This window comes from Ceratotherium simum, chromosome 5 (assembly GCF_057802395.1).
Source record: "Ceratotherium simum simum isolate JZ-2026a chromosome 5, ASM5780239v1, whole genome shotgun sequence".
NCBI classification, from domain to species: Eukaryota; Metazoa; Chordata; class Mammalia; order Perissodactyla; family Rhinocerotidae; genus Ceratotherium; species Ceratotherium simum.
In genome coordinates, this window is record NC_141904.1 from 18498647 (window position 1) to 18517461 (window position 18815).

The window sequence follows — 18815 nt, forward strand, 5'->3', positions numbered from 1 at the left end:
TCATCGGCGGCGGCGGCGGCCACTTATAAAACTTCTGGGCGCGCACTCTCTCGCTCAGTCGCCGCTGCGCGCCTCCTGCGGCCACCGCCGCCGCGCTCGCCACCCACCAGCCCGGCCGCACCCGCCCCAGGCGCCCCGGCCCCGGCTCGCCCGGCAGCCGCCGCCCGGACCCGGCCGGAGGGGACGCGCCCCCGCGCCGCTGCCGCCGCCCGGCCCGCCGTCGCCCGCCACCATGGGGCTCTTGCCCAAGCCCGGCGCGCGCCAGGGCAGCGACGCCTCCTCGGGCCGAGCCCGCCGCTGTCCCCGCTCAATTTTCAGCAACATTAAGGTGAGCGGAGAACCCGGGACCGTCTGCGGGGCCCGGCGTCGGTCCTGCGGGAGCCCAGGAGGCGCCGGGGGCTCCCTCCTGCGCCGTCGGGGCCGCGCTCCGAACGCATCCCCGGGCCTGGCACGGCGGGCGAGGGGACGCCTGCACAGGCGAGCGCGTGCAGGGCGCGCGTGTGTGTGTGTGCGCGCGTGTGTGTCGCGCGCGCTCACACGCCCTCGTCAGGGGAAGAAACAGGACAATGAAAGTACCTGCTTACTGGGCCCCCTCTACTCAGACAGTCCTGGGGCTAGCCGAGGAGATTGTCCGGTTCTTTGAAAAAGAACATCTCTCGGGGCAAGTTTTCCGTCTCTGGCGGGCAGTTACTTCGTTAAGGGGGTGGGCTTGGAGGTGCCCGGGTCTGATGCCTTGTCGGGGACAGGCTGTTGTCCCTCTGAGATGGAGATGAGAGCCCGGCTCATCCTGGGGTGGGTGGTGGAAGAGAATTCTCCTTCCCCAGGCTTTCATCTTCCCCGAGAGCAGCAGCGGGGACTCTGCTACCTCGCTGCTGCCGCCCGCAATGTTCAGAATTCCCCCGAGGCTGGCGACCGACCTTGCAAGCTTGGACCAGTTTCCTGGTCTGGAACTGGCCCCAGGAAAGCAGGGGCCCTCACAGTCTGTTCGGTAACATCTATGCAGGTGCCTCTCGCCTGGCAAGTTATGGGGAGTGAGTGAAGAGAAGATGGGGTGTAGGCAGCTGTATGGTGAGGACTTTCTTCCCCAGACGGTCAGGAAAGCTTTCCACTGCCTCACAGCTCTAGGAGGACCTGGAATGGCTGAATCTACACGCAGGCTCTTTTGCCCATTCTGGCAAGGCAGAAGCAACTGAGGAATGCACCTCCTGGCGGGGCAAAACTGCTGTGGTGAGGATTGCCGAGCCCACATCAGGGTTCCTTGGGGTAAGGGTGGGGATTGTTGGTTCAGAGAGGTTGTTTGTGACAAGCATACCATCAGATGGGGCTAGGTAAAGCCTCCAACTGGTGCAATTAAAGGGAACCCAGATCACACAAAAGGAGGGTGGGGGTCTCTGTGGGCTGGTTATGTGAGTGTCCAACAGAAAGGGATCTGGAGGTCACAGTGGATCCTACTGTATATACTTACCATGTTGTTAGCGGTGGAGCTGGGATCCCCACCCCTGCTTCTACTCTCTCCCCACACCACAGTAAAGAAAGGCTGAATTGATTTCACGGTTGGATATATATGACACAGAAATTTTTAGATAGTTTAAGATAATCCTCCAATTTCCTCACCTGTGGCCAGACCTGGATGAGGACACCAGGTGCAGTTTTGTTCTCAACATTTAGAAGAGTGTTGGAGAAGTTTCTGCAGAGAACTGTGGAAAATTTGGTGTTTATAACTTAGGAATTGGGAAGGAAGGGTGGGGTCAATGGTTGGGTGGTCTGAGAAGAGAGAGGCTCGGGAGGGAGCCAGAGTGAGGCAGCTCCCCCTGTTTTCACCACGAAGGGCAGGAGGGAGGCCTGTCCCAGCATGGAGTTCTGATGGTGAGGGTAACCCCCAATGAGATTGATCCATTTAGACCCACTCTGAGTCCCTAAAATAAATGAGTTTATGATAGCAGTTTCTTTAAAGATCTATAAAAATAAGATAATTTATCACATGCTAATGATTTAGCCACATGTGCCTGAGGCCTGGGCCCAGGCCAATTGGCCTCGTAAAGGCTCCTAGTAGTTAAGAGTTTTCCTTAATTATAAAAATCAAATTTGCTTAATCATTGCCTCTGTTGATCCACAGTAATTCTAAGACCAGAGTTTGGGGAGATTTCCACTGAGTTTCACTTATCAGCCTGAAACCAGGTACAAGGTTGTATATCTCAAGGCAAATGAGAGCCTGGAATTCCGTTAGCTAAACTCACTTAAGCCTTTGCTTCCAGAAGGTGGTACTGGCTGTCTGGGGGCTTTGCTGTTTGATGGGAGATTTCTTTCTCTCAATGAGAGGCTGAGTGACTGCCCTGTACCCTCTCAGTGGAAGATAGACTGCAGATGTCCTGTGTCATGTGTGACATGCAGGGGAACAGGGGACACCCAACCTGAGGACCCATCATTTTTCTAGGTTTCTTGTTGCTGAGACAGATTAACCAATTGGCTTTATGACATTCCTGCAAAACTCCCCATACCATATGGTTTAGGGGAAGGGGATGATGGAAGGAGACTCAGATCCAAGTCCGATTCTAGCTTCTTACTAACTACGTGACATGGGGAAGCACTCCTCAGCTTTCCTGGGCCTCAGAGTCCTTTTGTGAAAAAACAGGGCAATATGAACAATTCCCACCTCGTGGGGCTCCATGAGAATTATGTGGGATGAGGCAGAGGAAAAGGGCTTTGTAAACCATGCTGGGCTCTCTGGGATTGGCATCCATGTGAGGTCAGTGCTTGCCTCAACAAACAGGACTGCACGTTCAAACATCATTTAGGATCTATTGTTCCACCAATTATGCCCCATTCCATGAGACATAGTTAATAGTTAAGAGAAACCACAGTTAATAATAATAAAGTCCAAAATAATAGTAATAGTAGCTAACAGTCATGGAGCTGTCTGAATGTACCAAGAACTATGGAAATATTTTACCCATGTTTAATCGTCATTACAGCTCTACCAAGTGGGTACTATTACTGGCCTCATTAACGATGAGGAAACAAGGCTTCGTGAAGCTGGTCCCTTGTGCGTGGACACATAACCAGAAAGGAGTGGAGGGTAGAGGAACTGGGTATGTGAGACTCCAGAGTCGGAGACCCTAACCGCTGTGCAACCCGGCCCTCACCATCACAAGGTGCTGTTCAGCTCTGGTTCAGCACGTGGGGATACCATGGGTGTGCTTTTTCCAAGTGGTCAGGGCTTTCTCCAGGCCCTGGTGACACACACATCCCCAGCCGTGATCGGGGGGCTGCCGTGGCTGCAGCGTGGATGCTCTGGATGGCCAACAGGCTCACACCTTCTCATTCCTCATAACTCGCATCTGAAGAGCCTGGCAGGTCTCACTCTCGCTGAGTTTTTTGTATCCTCTGGCAGGAGTAAATACAACCGTATTTAGTCTAGAGACAGTCTCTGCTGCCTCTGGTTTACAGGATTCTTAAGAATTAGAGGATCTGCTCACCCATCCTTGTGAGAGGGAGCAGTTTGTCATCCAGAACTCTAAGACTCTAAATTAAAACCAGGTTCATTCAACGATTACAGGGGCTGGGTTGGGGGAGGTAGGAGGGAGCCTTTGTGGCTAACTTTTCCTGCCAGCTTCAAAAGACATCTGTTTTTCCTAAAATGAAACTTTCGGGGTCAAACTGAGGTTATCTCATAGAAGGAAGGGTCGATTGGTAACTGCTGCCCAAATTTCAGCACACCCAGGGCCCCAGTGTAGTGAACTCATGTATATCCTGTCAGTGGGGGAACATTCCAGTGGGGTGGACGGCTGGGGAAAAACAGTGGGAAGAAAGGGATAGACAAACCTCACAGCTTAGCCTGAGTGACCCGGTGACCTTTGACCTGGGAGGGAGGCCCAAAAATGAGGGAGAGGTACTTTGTCCTGGCCTGTGTCCACAACTCCCTGAGGCCTCTGACCGCCGGCCGTGGCGGGGCGCCTTGGGTTAACATCTCAGTTCCCAGGGGAAAGGGCTAAATCCCAGCAACCTGCAATTCCTGCTCCGGAAAACACTCGATCCACGTCCCTGGGCCAAAGAATTCGTGAATCTGACCCCGTGAATGAAGACATGCCCACTCCTCCCCTGGGGTGCTGTTTCTCTGACATTGTGGACAGCATTTATTCTGTTCTTGGGGCATCTGTCCCAAAAGGCCAGCCTTGCCCTGCTTGTTGGGGTGGGGGTAGGGGGACAATGGGAACAAGTGGGGTGGGGTGGGGGTCACAGGTCACTCAGACCCTCTCCTCATGTGATGACGCTAAAGCCCTTCTTGGCTTTTGTTTTCTCTCCTGGTGATCAATTTGTGATCTATGCAGCCACAGAACCAACGGAAGAGCAGTTTATGTCTCACAATATAGATAGCTCATTTCATCTCTTTCTGATCTGTTCTCTTTTGTCTGTGACAGTGACTACTTTTTTCCCCTTCTGGGAGACCCAGACATGGTATTGGGATGTTGGGATGGTGGCGTGGCTTCCCCTCACCTTCTTTTGCTCTGCTTGTGGAATAGGTCATGGTCCATGCAGAGGAATGTGGATGGCCCCCCAGTCCAGACCTTACCACTCCTTGGTCTCCCGCTTCCCACCCCTGCTTGGTTTTATCCTGTCCCGTGGTTTTAACCATCTCCAGCTGTTCGTTACTTCACCCAGTTTCTGCCTGTGGAGGCACTGGCCTGTAGAGAGCCCCAGTTACATGACAAAGCTGGAGAGCCAGCAATGGTGGAGCTGAGAAGCCAGGGGTGCCTGTGGGCAAATGAGCCATCAGAGGACCTTGTGTGGGGCTGGGCTGGTTTGGCCCCCATTCTGCATCGTAGGTTCACTGACATGTACTTGGGCATTGCACCCTCAGTGTCTGTTGAGGAAGGACATGAGGAAATAGCTGTGTGAATTTATACTTGTGTATACCCCACAGGACCAGCACTGATGGGTTGTCACTACGGTACTTGGGGGCTCCCTTACAAGGGAGGGGCTATGGGAGAAAGTCAGCTGAGTTCTTAGTACCAGACAAAGCGTGATTTATTTTGAGCTTTTAAACAACTTTTTATTTTGAAACAATTATAGATTCATAAGAAAAATAGTACTGAGAGGTCCTGTATACCCTTCACCCTGTTTTCCCCAATGGTTCCATCTTAGGTAACTAAAATATGATACCAAAAGCAGGAAACTGGCATTGCTATCATGTGTGTATACAGTCCATGCCATTGTATCACATGTATAAATTCGTGGAACCACCACCCCACCACTTCAAGACACAGAACTGTTCCATCCCCACAAAGATCCCTGTTGTGCTCCTTGACAGTCACACCACCCCCTTCCGACTACCATCCCTAACCCCTCCCAACCACTAATCTGTTCTCCATTGCTATTAATTTTGTCATTTTGAGAATGTTATATAAATGGAATCATGCAATATGACCCTGTGGGATTGGCTTTTTTCATTCAGCATAATGGCCTTGAGATCCATCCAGATTGTTGTATTTATCAATATTTTGTTCCTTTTTATTGCTGAGTAGTATTCCGTGATATGGATGTACCATGATTTGTCTAACCATTCAGCTATTGAAGGACATTTGGGTTATTTCCAGTTTGGGGCTATTACAAATAAAGCTGCTGTGGACAATTTGTGTATAGGTTTTTGTGTGGACATAAATTTTTATTTCTCTGAATTAAATGCCCAGGAGTGCATTTGCTGGGTCATATGGTAGTTGCATGTTGATTTTTTTTTTTTTAAGAAACTGCCAAACTATTTTCCAAAGTGGCCGTACCATTTTACATTTGCACCAGCAATGTATGAGAGATCTAGTTTCTCCTCATCCTTGCCAGTTGTCACTGGCCAGGTGTTGTCACTACTTTTTACTTTAGCTATTCTAATAAGTGTAGCGACATCTCATCATGGTCTTAATTTGCATTTCCCTAATGATTGGTGATGTTGAACATCTTTTCATGTGTGTATTTACCACGTGTATATCCTCTTCATTGAAAGGTCTGGTCATATATTTTGTCCATTTTCTAATCGGATTTTTTTTACTATTGTTTTGAGAGCTCTTTGTCTATACAAGGTACAAGTTGTTGGGCATGTGGTTTACAAATATTTTCTCCCAGTCTATAGGTTTTCATCCTCTTAACAGGGTCTTTCATTGAGAAAAAGGTTTTGATTCTGATGAAGTCTAATTTATCAATTTTTTATTCTCTGGATCTTGCTTTTGGTGTCATGTCTAAGAACTCTTCACCAAACCCTAGTTCCTGATGGTTTTCTCCTAAAAGTTTTATAATTTTGCATTTAAATCTATGATCCATTTTGAGTTCATTTTTGTACAGGTGTGAGATTTAGATTAAGTTTCATTTTTTTACCTATGGTCATCCAATTGGTCTTGCACCATTTGTTGTGAAGACTATCCTTTCTCTGTTGAATTGCCTTTGACACTTAACTGAAAATCAGTTGACCGTACTTGTGTGTGTTATCCTTGGTTTCTATTAGATTTCATTGATGTGTGTGTACATCTCTCTGCCGGTACCACACTGTCTTGATTACTGTAGCTATACAGCAAGTCTTGAAATCAGGTAAAAGCTTGATTTTTATTCTCCACTGGTATATGTTTATCTTCTGGATACCAAATTTTATAACCCATTCAGTTTCCCTTCTACTTTGCCTTTTAGGAAGATGGAAGGACAGATTTAAAGCTCACTTAGTAGCTGGGTGGGATCCTATGTATTTGTGTGCTCCACCTTGTCTTCTGGCCATGGCTGAAGGTTATCTCTTTTCCCTTCAACTTGATTTTTTAATCTATGTTCCTAAACTTTTTCTATTCTCAGTGACAGCCCCGCAAGAGAGCTGTCAACATCTCCATTTCACACTTGAGGAACTCGAGGCTCATGCAAGACCGCACATCCAGTAAATGGCAAAGCAGGAATTCCTACCCAGGTCACCTCACTCCCCAGCTGCCTTCTTCCCACGGCCACAGAATGCCCCTCAGAATGCCCCTCTGGAGTCTCTGGTCTGTGAACATTTGGGCCTGAGCTCAGTGATCTCTGAGTTCCTTTCAAGTTCTCAGATTCTCATCTCCTGCTGATTGAGATGAGACTAGGAGCAGGGCCAGTTGGGTCTGACTTTGCTGGGAGGGCTGTTATGAAACCTGGCGAAAGTGGAGGGTGCGGGCTGGCCGTGTTTCTTTGATCAATCCCCAGCTCTCTCGGTTTAGAGAAGTTTGATTCTCTGGGTGTGTCCTACTGTTTGAGATGGATTAAATTAGATCAGGGGTGGGGAGTGAAACTGAGGCAGGGAGTCTCAGGCTACAGTGCGGGGTTGAAGGATGGGATGACACTACCCGGTGAGCGGGCCTCTTCCTGGCCTCTTGCCCTGTTGGATGGACCTGCTAAGGAGGCTCAGGGGAAACCACTGGGGGCTCTGGCACGGCTGGGGGCACCAGCCAGGGCAGTAAGCCCAGGACTTGGGGCCTTTGGGACACTCAGTCTGGTCAGCATGGGCACCCACCCCACAGGGCTGCTCCCCTGTCTCCAGAAATATGGGCAAACTCACCCTTTCTTAGAGATTCAGTGTGCTCCTGAGTCCCGTAGGGCCCCGGGAGTCCTGATGACAAGTTTCATTTTGTTTACCCAAACATCAGTAATACCTATTTAGGTTCTGAAGAACGCTCCATCCAACACCCTTGGGAGGTGGTGGCCTAGAGCACAGAAGGCCTCAGTTGGAATGCAGATGTCATCAGGGAGGGCTCCAGTACTCTAGTGTTTGTCACACTGCCCCACCAAGATGCCCTGAATTCTAGAAGGGAGTGAACGGGTTTCCACACAGGGGTAGGACAAGAGAATGAAGGGGGGTGTCTGGAGATGTGGTTTAACTAACTTGAGTGTTACATTTCTGTGATATTTTATGTTTTATCTTAGAATCAAGTGAATTTTATATTTTCCTCCACAATATCTATGTGTTTCCAAATAATATGTTGTACTTTCCCCCAATCTTGAAGTCACATTGATGCTCCAGGAGGCCATGATGTGTCTAGCTCTGGTGTCCCAGATGTGGCTCCAGGTGGAGCGTACCTGGGAAACAGCACAGGCAGACCTCAGGTCAGAACGAGTTTAGCCGGTTAGTTCACCAGCCAGCTTGCTGGGCGCAGAGGGAACGGTACCTAGAAAGTTTAAGTGGGACAGGTGTGGGGCGTGGATGTCACAACTCCCGGGCTGAGCCCTGTGGGACACCCCGGGAGAGGTTCCAGCTAGAGACCGCAGTGAGGCCCCTGTGGGCCTGGGGAAAAGGGACAGTGGCAGAAAGGAGGGGGAGGGAGGACAGCAGGCTTCCAGGGTCACACTTCTCCTGCCCAATTGGCTGCCAAAGAGACTGCAGGATGGGATTAAGCTGACCACTTTCTCAGTCGGTTTTACAAGGCATTCTGCTTTGTGCCTCAGGGCCCTTTGAAAACTGCCCGCTTTGCTTCTGCTTTGCAGGGATTTGAGGGAAGTGTCTGGGAGCTGAGCGTCGGGGCAGGAGCCTGGGCCTTGCTCATTCTTAAGCCTTGATTGAGTGTCTCCCGGGGGGCGGCTCTTTACCAGGCATCGCTGTCTGTGCTCAGCTCCCTAAGAGGCTCCCACGTTTTCAAGAAACAGTTGCCTGTAAGTTCCCTGTTTCCCGGCATGGCCAACTGTCTCCATTTGCCCAGGGCTGAAGGGTTTCCTGGGACACAGGACTTTCGTTTTAAAACTGGAAAAGTTCTGGGCAGATTGGGACAAGGTGTTCACCCTACTGCCTCCCTTGCTGTGGCCTTTCACAGAATGGACTTCCACCCTCTGCCTGTGGGGCAGGGGAGGCACCGATGGAGGGTCGGGGATGGTGCCCAGGACTGGAAATAAACTTCAAGGATCCATGGCAGGAAGAGACTGGAGGCTTCCGGAGAGAAGATGAGCGAGAACCGAGACGCCCAAGGCTGGGTTCTCGCAGAACAGCAAGGCCCGTCTCTCCCTCTTGTTTGTACGTGGAAGTCCTCGTGCCCAGTCCTGCTGGCATCACTCGTCGTGATTTTTATGGCATGTCTAACTTCTCATTGTAAAGAATTTATACAAATAATGATAAAACTGAGCTTTGGAAAGATGGTGCCTGGTGTATAGAATTATTGAATTTCAGAATTGAAAGTGATGAGAAAGCTCACCTGCTTCAAGAGGCAGGAGTCCTCTTGATGATGTCCTTGCCTCTGCTCGCATAGTCCCAGCGATGGGGAACTGACCACGTCTCAAGGCAGGCCCAGCTACCGGGAGTACCACAGGCTTTTAGCAGGTTTCTCCTGTATTGAGCTGAAATCTGCGCCTATCCTTCCAGGCATGTCCCCCAGAGGGGTGCTGCAGACCTTCTCCTCCTGGTCACTCTCCTCACTGTTTCTAGGAGAAAGCAGTCTCCCCTCTCCCATAAGTCCCTCTAACTGGGGAACTTCTTGGCAAGGTCTCAATAGAAAGCCAGGTGGTCTGGGTGCCCTCCTCTAAAAGCCGAACCAGGCTCTCATGGTGGGCACTGCTGAGGGGCATGAGTGGCCCCTGACTCCTGTTGTCCCAGATCACAAAGGTTTCCTTGCTTGATCGTCACTCACAGGGGGCCTCAGGCTTTGTGGAGGCTGGTAGGCCCAGGGTTCCCCAAAGCCAGCAGAGGCCTTCCCATCCCATCAGGCCCTGCAAGTTTCTTATGCTCTCATGAGCTCCAAGGCCTGTACCCATCCATCTCTCCCACTCCTCCTTCTCACCTCCATGTTCCTCTGTTCTCAACCCCCAGATCCCACTCCTCACTGACTTTGGGAGCTTTCATGGAGTGTCCATGCCAAGCCTGGAAGAGCCTTGGACAGGTCATTGAGTCCACCCTCCAGCCTCCAGCTGGACGACATCTCTCTAGAGAAGGGGCTCACTGGGGACCACCTCCCTTGGCTTCATTGCCACAGGGCCCAATAGAGACCTTTGCAGAGGACATCTGGCCTAATGCTAGTGGGGACATACCTGTGGATCCCAGCCTGCACCCCAGGACTGCACCCCTCACATCCTACCCACCCCAGACTGGCAGGGCCAAATTAATGTAGAACCAGCCTTGTCTATTGGGCCATCTCCACCCCTGGACCTTGTCACTGATTTGGAAAGCGAGCCTACAGGGCCTTGTGGTTGTCCACTTTCTGAGTAAAGTGCCCTTGCTGCCTGTTTTGGTTGCCTTAAAGTCACAAATATTCAGAATTCTCACCCTCAGCCCCAACACATTTTTAGCAGCCATCGTGATTTTCTGAGCTATCATCACAAAGATGGATACATTTTATTAGGACTCGTACGTGTGGTAAAATATATGCGGCACAGGGATATTTAGTTGTGAGTGCAAATGCATTGGGGGGCACCCATGATGTGCCAAATTTAGTGAAATAATAAGTAGACAAGTCCTTTCAGAAACGCCATCTGACTAAACACTACCTCTCGCGCTACGAGGTGTGAATTGTCCACATTTTATAGTGGAGGAAATTGGGAAGCAGCTCGTGGCATTTGCCACATTACACAGTGACAGAGCTGGGATTTGGGGACTCTGTCTTAAGGCTCTTTCCTCTACAGCTGCTCCCTGCATCCCACCACAGACCCACCAGACCAGCTGAGCCAGAGCTTTGCTGCTTCCGTCCTTCATACCTACAGACACAAGCAAGGCTGTCTATTTATATTTATTGTTTCATTGTCCCAAGCCATATGTGACAATGGTGGCCTCCACTGTCTTTGTTCCTCAGCTTTCCTTTCTTGCTGCACATTCCCTCACCCATGGTTATAAGGCTAGACCGATACTCCAGCTGTACAGCACACGAGCATTTAGACCAGGGACCCGGCGTGGGGTGGGGGCGGCAATCAAGTGACTTAGAAACACTTCGTGAAAGAATAAATGGAAACCTGTCTGCTGAACAACATTTTATCATGTAACTCATCTGCTCAGAAACTAATAACGAGCAAACGACTTGTGTGTCTAGCAACCGGGGAGGCAATAAGTAAATCACGGAACATCCATCTATGGAGCATTTACAAATCATTTTTTAAAGTTTTATTGAGAATAGTTTAAAATTGGAGGAAGAGTTCATTCTATAAGACGTGGCAGGATGAACAACCGTATGTAAAGCTGATCCAAATTTTTAAGTCACAAGAAGACTTGAAGAGGGTGTACCTAAGCAGAGATAGTTCTCTGTGTGGGAAGCCTATAAATGGTTTTGTTTTTCTTCTTTATGACTTTCTATGTTTTCCATTTTGCTACAATAAACATGTCCTGTATTTATAATTAGAAAAACTACCAATTAAAAAGCCCTAAAGTCTGTGGTGACACCCCCACTCTCCTCTGCTGGGTGCAGTGAGCTATCTCGTTGTGGTATATGAAATGCCATGTAAGGTGGGAGGTGACTGGTCTCCAGGTACCTGAGGATGGGCCAAAGATGCGGCCGGGGCGGCAACTGGGGTATGGGGTTGTCTGGAAGGACCATTCCTGCAGTGCCCCTCACTGTTGCCACTGCGTTTTTATGTCTGTTACCGCATTTGAGTTTTATCGCTCCCCAGTGATGGAGGTGAAGTCAGAAAACAATACGGTAACTCTTAAAGAGAGATAAAACTATGGAACATTTTCTTTTCTGGGAAGACTGAGAGGCGTTTCTACCCAGGAAGCCGTCTCAGTTCTTCTGGTGCCCACTCTCAGGGGCTGGCTCAGAGCTTGGGAATCCAGCCCTAAGGGCTGGCCAAACATCTTGGGGAAGTGAATGTATCTGATGGGCTCTGTGCCATGTAGGAAGAGTGGGCCTGAGGGGGAGGCAGTGAGGACAGAGGCTGGGACAGGATCTGCTAAGTGCTGCCTGGGGTCTGGTCCTGAGCCTGGAGGTTTACGCCTGGGAGGATATGGGGACATCCCTGGGTGGGCTTTCACCCAGTCATTTGTTGAGCCTTCATTGACCACCCACTGTTTACAAGGCAGCACTCTGCTGGTGTTGTAAACAGCAGGGGTTTCAGAACTCTGAGGCCAGGAATGGTGTCAGGATGGCTGCCTGAGATGCATTCATTCATTCATTCATTCAGACAACATGTAATTATTGATCACCTACCATCAACCATTGGAGATCCAATGATGAACAAAACAGAGTGGGCTATGCCCTCACGAGGGATATAAACAGTGGGCAGATGCACAAATAATGCAAAATTACTACATGTGTCAAATAAAAGGGAAAAGGACTGGGTTTTATGAGGGAGAAGAAGGTTGAGACAGAACTGGATTTTGCTTAATACATATGTGGCCATGGACTCTGAATTCTAACAAGTCACCTTCATGCATCTGATATGTAACCTCTGCATGGGGAACACAACAATGAATCAGACAAGGTCCCTATCTTCCAAAGGCTCTGGTTAGTTGGGATAAGATGGATCACAAAGAACTATAGTGAATTATAGTTTCTATCAACATGAAAGGTTCATATAACCTGGGACCCTTCTGCTGTAAATACCTAGAGATGCTGCATAAAATAGAACACCACCAAATATTTAAATACATAGCTAAGCTTGCAAGAAAGAAAGTGAAATCTTTAGGTGCAAGAAATGAAGAATGAGTTGAACACCCAAACGATGAGTGTACCAGCTGACCCTGCAGCAAGGGTTGAGGGGGAAAATGTGTGTGGTGTGATTGGACTGGTAAAGAAACCCTGAAGAAACACCTAATGGAGACTGGGTATTAGTAATCACATGGGTACCAAAGATGACATGGGGAGTCCGCACTCAGACTCATGCATAAAGCTGGGCCCCTTGGTGAGAGGGGAACCCACCACCCTAGGGACAGCAAAGAGGCTTATCTCTAACTGGACCTCTGGGTGAAATAATTCCTCTGGGAAATCAAAACCCCAAGTCTGTGCCACATGGAATTGGAAACAGAATTTATACTATCCACATAGTATGGGAATCTCAAAGCAAATAAATTAGCATAAAAAATTGGTTCTGGGCTGGTGATAAGTCTTTGCCATCCGGTAGACACAAGAGTAAAACCACTCTGGAGGGATACTTCACAATCCAGACCAACCAGAATCCTCAAGAGAAGACGATGTCTGTGGAAGAGTTATATAACAATAAAATAATAATAATAAGTCACACAAGGAAACAATCCACCATGAGCAACAGGCAGCAAGTATAGCACCCCAAGATTTTGAGATAATGGAACATTCTGAAAGAGACCCTAAAAATATATTAAAATGTTTAAAGAGGTGTAAGAAGGAATAGAAAAATCAGGAAAGAACCAATGCTGTGAAAAAGGAGCAGACAGATTTGAGAAACACATGGGAATTCTAGAACTGAAAAATACAGATATAGAAAGTAAAAATTCAATGAATGGTTAATAGCAGATTAGATGCAATGAATGGTTCAAGAAAAGAGTAGATAATTTCCCAATTTAAAATCCTTAATTTAATCACATCTGCACTAAATGAAAATTAGTAAGTGGAAGATAGGGTTGAAGAAGTCACCCTGAATGCAACAGAGGAATAAAGAAGTGGAAACTGAAAGACAGATTGTGAGAGATGGAGACAGGAAGGATGAAGTCCACTGTAAGCCAGAAATGAGTACCGAAGAAGAGAATAGAATGAATAGATGATAGACAATATTGAAAAAATGACAAAGAATTCCCATAATTAATAAAACATATGGACCTCAATATAAAGAAAGCACAGTAAGTTCTGAGAGGAATTTACAAAAAAAGGACACCTACCTATACACAGCATACTGAAACTGCAGAACAGTAAAGACAGAACAATTTTAAGAGTTACTAGCATGAAATTACAGATTACTTGTAAGAATCAATAATTAGACCAACAACAAGCTTCTCAAAATAAATAAAAGGTACTAGAAAATAATGGAATAATTTTCAAAATGCTAAGAGAAAATTACCACCAAAGGCAAATCTTACAGCTAAATGATAATTTGAGAGGACAAAATAGAGATTTTCACACAAAGGCAGAGAATTTACTAATCATGAGTCCTCACTAAAATAAACTACTAAAGGATAAAATTCATAAAGCAGGAAATCAAACACAGAAGAAAAGAGTAGGATGCAAAAAGTGGTAGTAATTATAGATTGTAGCTAGATAAAAATAATAATGATTTATGGAGGGCAGAAAAGATGGAAGTAGAATAATACACACCAATAATTGGAAGGGAAAATTGAAGTTAAAATCTTAAGTCCTTGGCTTGTTTGGGAGGAGAGTGGAAGAATTAATTAACTTTAGTCTTTGTTAGGTCAGTTAGGTATGTTAAAATGTATGGCTAATCATTAAGAGAAAAGACATTGAATGAATACCTTCCAAAGCAGAAGAGGGTAAAAAGTAGAAACCTAATCAAACAAAGACTAGGAAAGGAAAAATAATAATAATAACAACAAAAAAAGTCATGGTAAATAGGAGCACAATAAAATGAGGCAGATATAAATCTAAATTTATCAGCAAATTACATCACATGAAAATAGACTATTCTTACCATCATTTCAAAGCTAGAGAATCTCGGATTGGATAAAAAAGCGAGAGAGAGAGAAAATGTAGTTACGTGCTCTTTAAAAGAAAAGGTTGACAATCAAAGGACAAAAGAAGATCTATCAGGAGAATGCCAACTAAAGAAAGAAGACATCTACTTTTATAATAGAAGAGTGTTTAAGGCAAAAAGAATGACAGATTGGGATATGTTTGCAACATCTAAAACTGACTAGGCACTAATGTCTGAAATATACAAGGATCTCCTGATAATCAACAAGAAACACAATAGAAAAATGTGTGAAGGCTTTGGGCAGGTGGACTGGAGTGCCAGCTGGGCTCTGTCTATCCTCTCTATTTCTCTCTGAACATCACTGTTGTTATCTTCCATTGTAAACCTGTCTTCTTCATGGCTGAGTCATGGTCAGCAACCAGCATACCTGCTGCCCTTCATTTAGTTACAACTTGAAAAATTCCTGGGGCAGGACTCTGATTGGTTCAGCTGGGTCATGTGCCCCTCCCCGAGGCAGGGCAGGGTCCTCTAACTGGGGGCTTCTCCTGGAACCATGTGGTGAATAGGGGCCCCTCTCTAAAACAAGGGGGAGCGCTGTTCTCAGAGGGAGAGCTGAGCAGGCAAGACAACTGATTTTCCTGGGACATGGAAAAGGAGGAAGTGTGGTCCTGCTGAGGGAAAAGAGGTGGCCTGAATGAGGGCATTATTGGTAGTGGGGAGAAGGGAAGGGCAGTATGAATCAGGGTTTGTATTAAATTCCTGTTGCTGCTGTAACAAATCACCGTAAACTTAGTGGCTTAAAAGAACACGAATCTACCATCTTACAGTGCTGAGAAGTGGAGAATCTGTTTCCTTGCCTTCCCTAGTTTCTAGAGGCCACCTACATTCCTTGGCTCGTGGCCCCTTCCTCCATCCTAAAAGTCAGCAGCTTAGCATCTTGAAATCTCTGTCCTCTCACCTTTTTTTCTGACTCTGACCCTCCGGCCTCCCTCTTATAAGGACTTTAGTGATTACACCGGGCCCACTCACATAATCCAGAATAATCTCCCTATTCTGAGAACCTTAATTTAATCACATCTGCACAGTCCTTTTTGCCATGTAAGGCAAAATATTCACAGGTTCTGAGTATTAAGACACGGATGTTGGGGAGGCCATTATTTTGTCTACTTCAGGGTTCAATCAAACCAGAGCTAATAGAAAATACACACACACACACACACGTATGTGTATGTATATGTATTAAGAGATTTATTTCAAGGAATTGGTTTATACAATTGTGGGGGCTAGATAAGCAACCCCCAAATTCATAGGGCAGGCACTCAGGGAAGGGTGATCACAGATATTAGGCCGAAGCTTCTGTTCAGAGAAGGGATCTCTCTCTCTCTCTCTCCCTCCTGCTATTAAGGCCTTCTGATTGATTGAATCTGGCCCACTCAGATTATCTAGAATAATCTTCCTTACTTAAAGTCAACTCATTATATATTTTAATTACATCTGCAAACCCCCTTCATGGCAACACCTAGATTAGTCTTTGATTGAATAATTGGGAACCATAGCCTAGCCAAATTGACACATCAAAACACTGTCACAGGGTCAAAGGGCAGTGACATTCAGGACATGTACAGGACAGAACATAGCAGCTGCAGGCAGAGGGCGCCAGGAGAGGTGAGCACCACTGGGCAACAGGCAGCCCCAAAAGGAGGGGTGCGGAGGCCAGAGGGGCTTTACTGAAGTCACTGATGGGAGGAAGGTGTGCTTAGAGGCGAGCTTCCACAAGGATGTCTGGAATGGGACATTCCATCCACTCCTCAGTTTGAAAATCCCCTTATCAGGGTCTGCTTCCCTCCTTTCCACAGAGCAGCCTATCACCAGTGTCTAGATGCCCCTGCCTGGTGTTGCTTACCTGTATTTGTTCTGTGACTTGCTGTGAGGTCATAGGCCCCTGGGCTGCAGACATGAATTGACAGCGGTGTTGAAAAGGTAGGTGAGCTCATGTCTGCTGCCCCTAGGACTGCAGCTGGTAGGCGTCAAGTATTTGCTCAGCTAATCTTTCCTCATCTAAAGATACTTATTGATGATTTCATCCAGGAGGCTTGAAACCTGCAGGAAGAAACCCCAGCCAAGACAAACCAGGTGCAGTGATGAAACCACATTCCCTTGCACTGCCTTCAGGAGCTCTAGGTGAGGCAGCATGGAGGGCTCAAAGGAGTTGGGAGGTGGAAAGAGTGCACAGCCAGAGCTAGTTGTGGGGTGCTCCTGGCCCACACTGACAGTTCGGCCAGACTCTCACCAGGTGAGGAGACCCCGTGCCCAGATGGGCAGATGGCCAAGGGGAGTGCAGAGAAATCAAGGGATTGCCTCAGTTTACCCCATTCCTTTGTAATGGTTTTGCACACAGAGATTGGGCCTTGTCTCCAAGAAAGAGATGTCTGGAAGGACGCTTTTAGGTTAGAGCTCAGGAGGACCTACTTGAGTCTGAGGCTGTGTTTCCTGAAGTGTAGTCCCTGTACCAGCAGCATCGGCATCACATGGGAACTTGTTAGAAATGCAAATTCTTGGGCCCCACCCCAGATCTACTGAATCCAAAACTGGAGGTGTGGCCCAGCAAGCTGTTTCAATAGCCGTCTAGGTAATTCTGATGCATACTGAAGTTCAAGAACCTTGGCTCTGAGGCGAGGTGCATATTGGGCATTGATTCACATGCAGAGGTCACTGAAGTGGCTGTGATATCCTTGTCCCCAAGGTATTCATTAAAGTGACTGATGGAAGTAATCATAGACAACTGAAATGGTTCCTAGGGAACACGAGACTCTAATGTGGAGCCGTAATTGAAGGGAGAAACTTTGGGTAGCATCCTAGATTGGCCAGTGAAGGCCTCCTAGAGCTTTCTGTGGTGTGTGGCCTGGGGCAAAGCCAAGGGCTGTGAACCTCAGGCCCCAAGACCTGCCTCTGGGCCAGGAGGAAGGAGGGTAGGGAGGGTGGAGAGGATGTGGGGGGCAGAGTCTTCTCAGCCTGGAGGAGCATGGCTGGCCACTTGCTGGGATTCGGAGAATCTCCAGGGGTGCTCTGGGCACGCAGGCTCGCTGTGCTAGGCTGAGTTCCATTTCAATCCCTCTGTTTTCTCAGGTAGTTTGGTGATGGTAAATGTTCTCAGAGGCTGAGGTCTGGTGCTCTAACTAATGATATCCATAGCTTAAATCTAAAGACTGTGGGTAAGGGCCGGCCCTGTGGCTTGGTGGTTAAGTGCGCGCGCTGCGATGCTGGTGGCCCGAGTTCGGATCCCGGGTGTGCATCGAGGCACCGCTTCTCCGTTCATCCTGAGGCCGAGTCCCACATACAGCAACTAGAAGGATGTGCAGCTACGACATACAACTATCCACTGGGGCTTTGGGGGGAAAAATAAAAAAATAAAATAAAATAAAATCTTTAAAAAAAAAATAAATAAATAAATAAAGACTGTGGGTAAACAGGGAATTTGAGAAATTGGCTTGTTTTCCCCCTTACTCCCTCTCCTGCCCTCATTTCCTGTGTGTAGACTGGACATTTTATAGCTCAGAGAAGACCTTGACACCCTGAATGACCCCTCCCAGCAACGGTGGAGATCACTGGGGCCCACTCCCCTCATCACTCCCTGGGGCCCTGGGTGGTGGGGGTGGGAGAGAGTGCCAGAGGGTGTGGGTACCAGGGAAGGATGTTCCAATTGATTTCCTCTAAACATGGCGTTCTGACGGGAAAGAGACTAGCATGCTTGCCTGACCTCCTGCCGTGACCTTTCATGTTACAGTTTCCTTTCCTCTCTCATGCTAGCCTGGGACCTGAGGAAACTTTTCCAAGAAAGGCATTGGGCATTTTCTGCGGTGCTGACTGAAGCCTTCTCTCTTCTGTCTGCCTGAAGACTGGAACGCACTCAGTTTCTTCTGCCTTTCCTGATCTGGGCCCTGCAAGTGCTTCTCCCTCTACCCCGCTCCTTGCTGATCTGAGAATTAGAGAGGGGAGGAAGGCAGACAGAGGGGAGGGAAAGATAGGAAAGTCAAAGAGAGGAGGCCACAGAAGGAGCAGCCCTCTGTCCGGAGAAGTCCAGAAATAAGTTGTTGAAGTGATGGAGAGAGTAGAGCTGGAATGGAGGCTCTTTGGGGCAAAGGTGCCCCAGGTCAAGTGCTGGCTAGTGATGAACACAGAAGACCAAGCAGATGGCCTGACCACCTGCATCCTGATGCAGCCTTCAATGACAGGGCTGCCCACGCCTGGAAAATGGGCAGAGTGGGGACCAGATGAGTAGACTTCCACCCATCTAAAGACTAGACAAG

The 18815-nt window shown here is 47.9% G+C and overlaps 1 protein-coding gene across 1 annotated transcript in view; it reads left to right on the top strand.

Annotated features, from left to right (window-relative positions):
- The first annotated feature begins 232 nt into the window (after positions 1-232).
- The window catches only part of SLCO2A1 (solute carrier organic anion transporter family member 2A1), an 82210-nt gene continuing 63627 nt past the window's right edge, over positions 233-18815 (top strand). Inside the window, exon 1 of the mRNA XM_014789481.2 lies at positions 233-328. Coding sequence (XP_014644967.1) covers positions 233-328 — 96 coding nt within the window. The remainder of the gene's footprint in view (positions 329-18815) is intronic.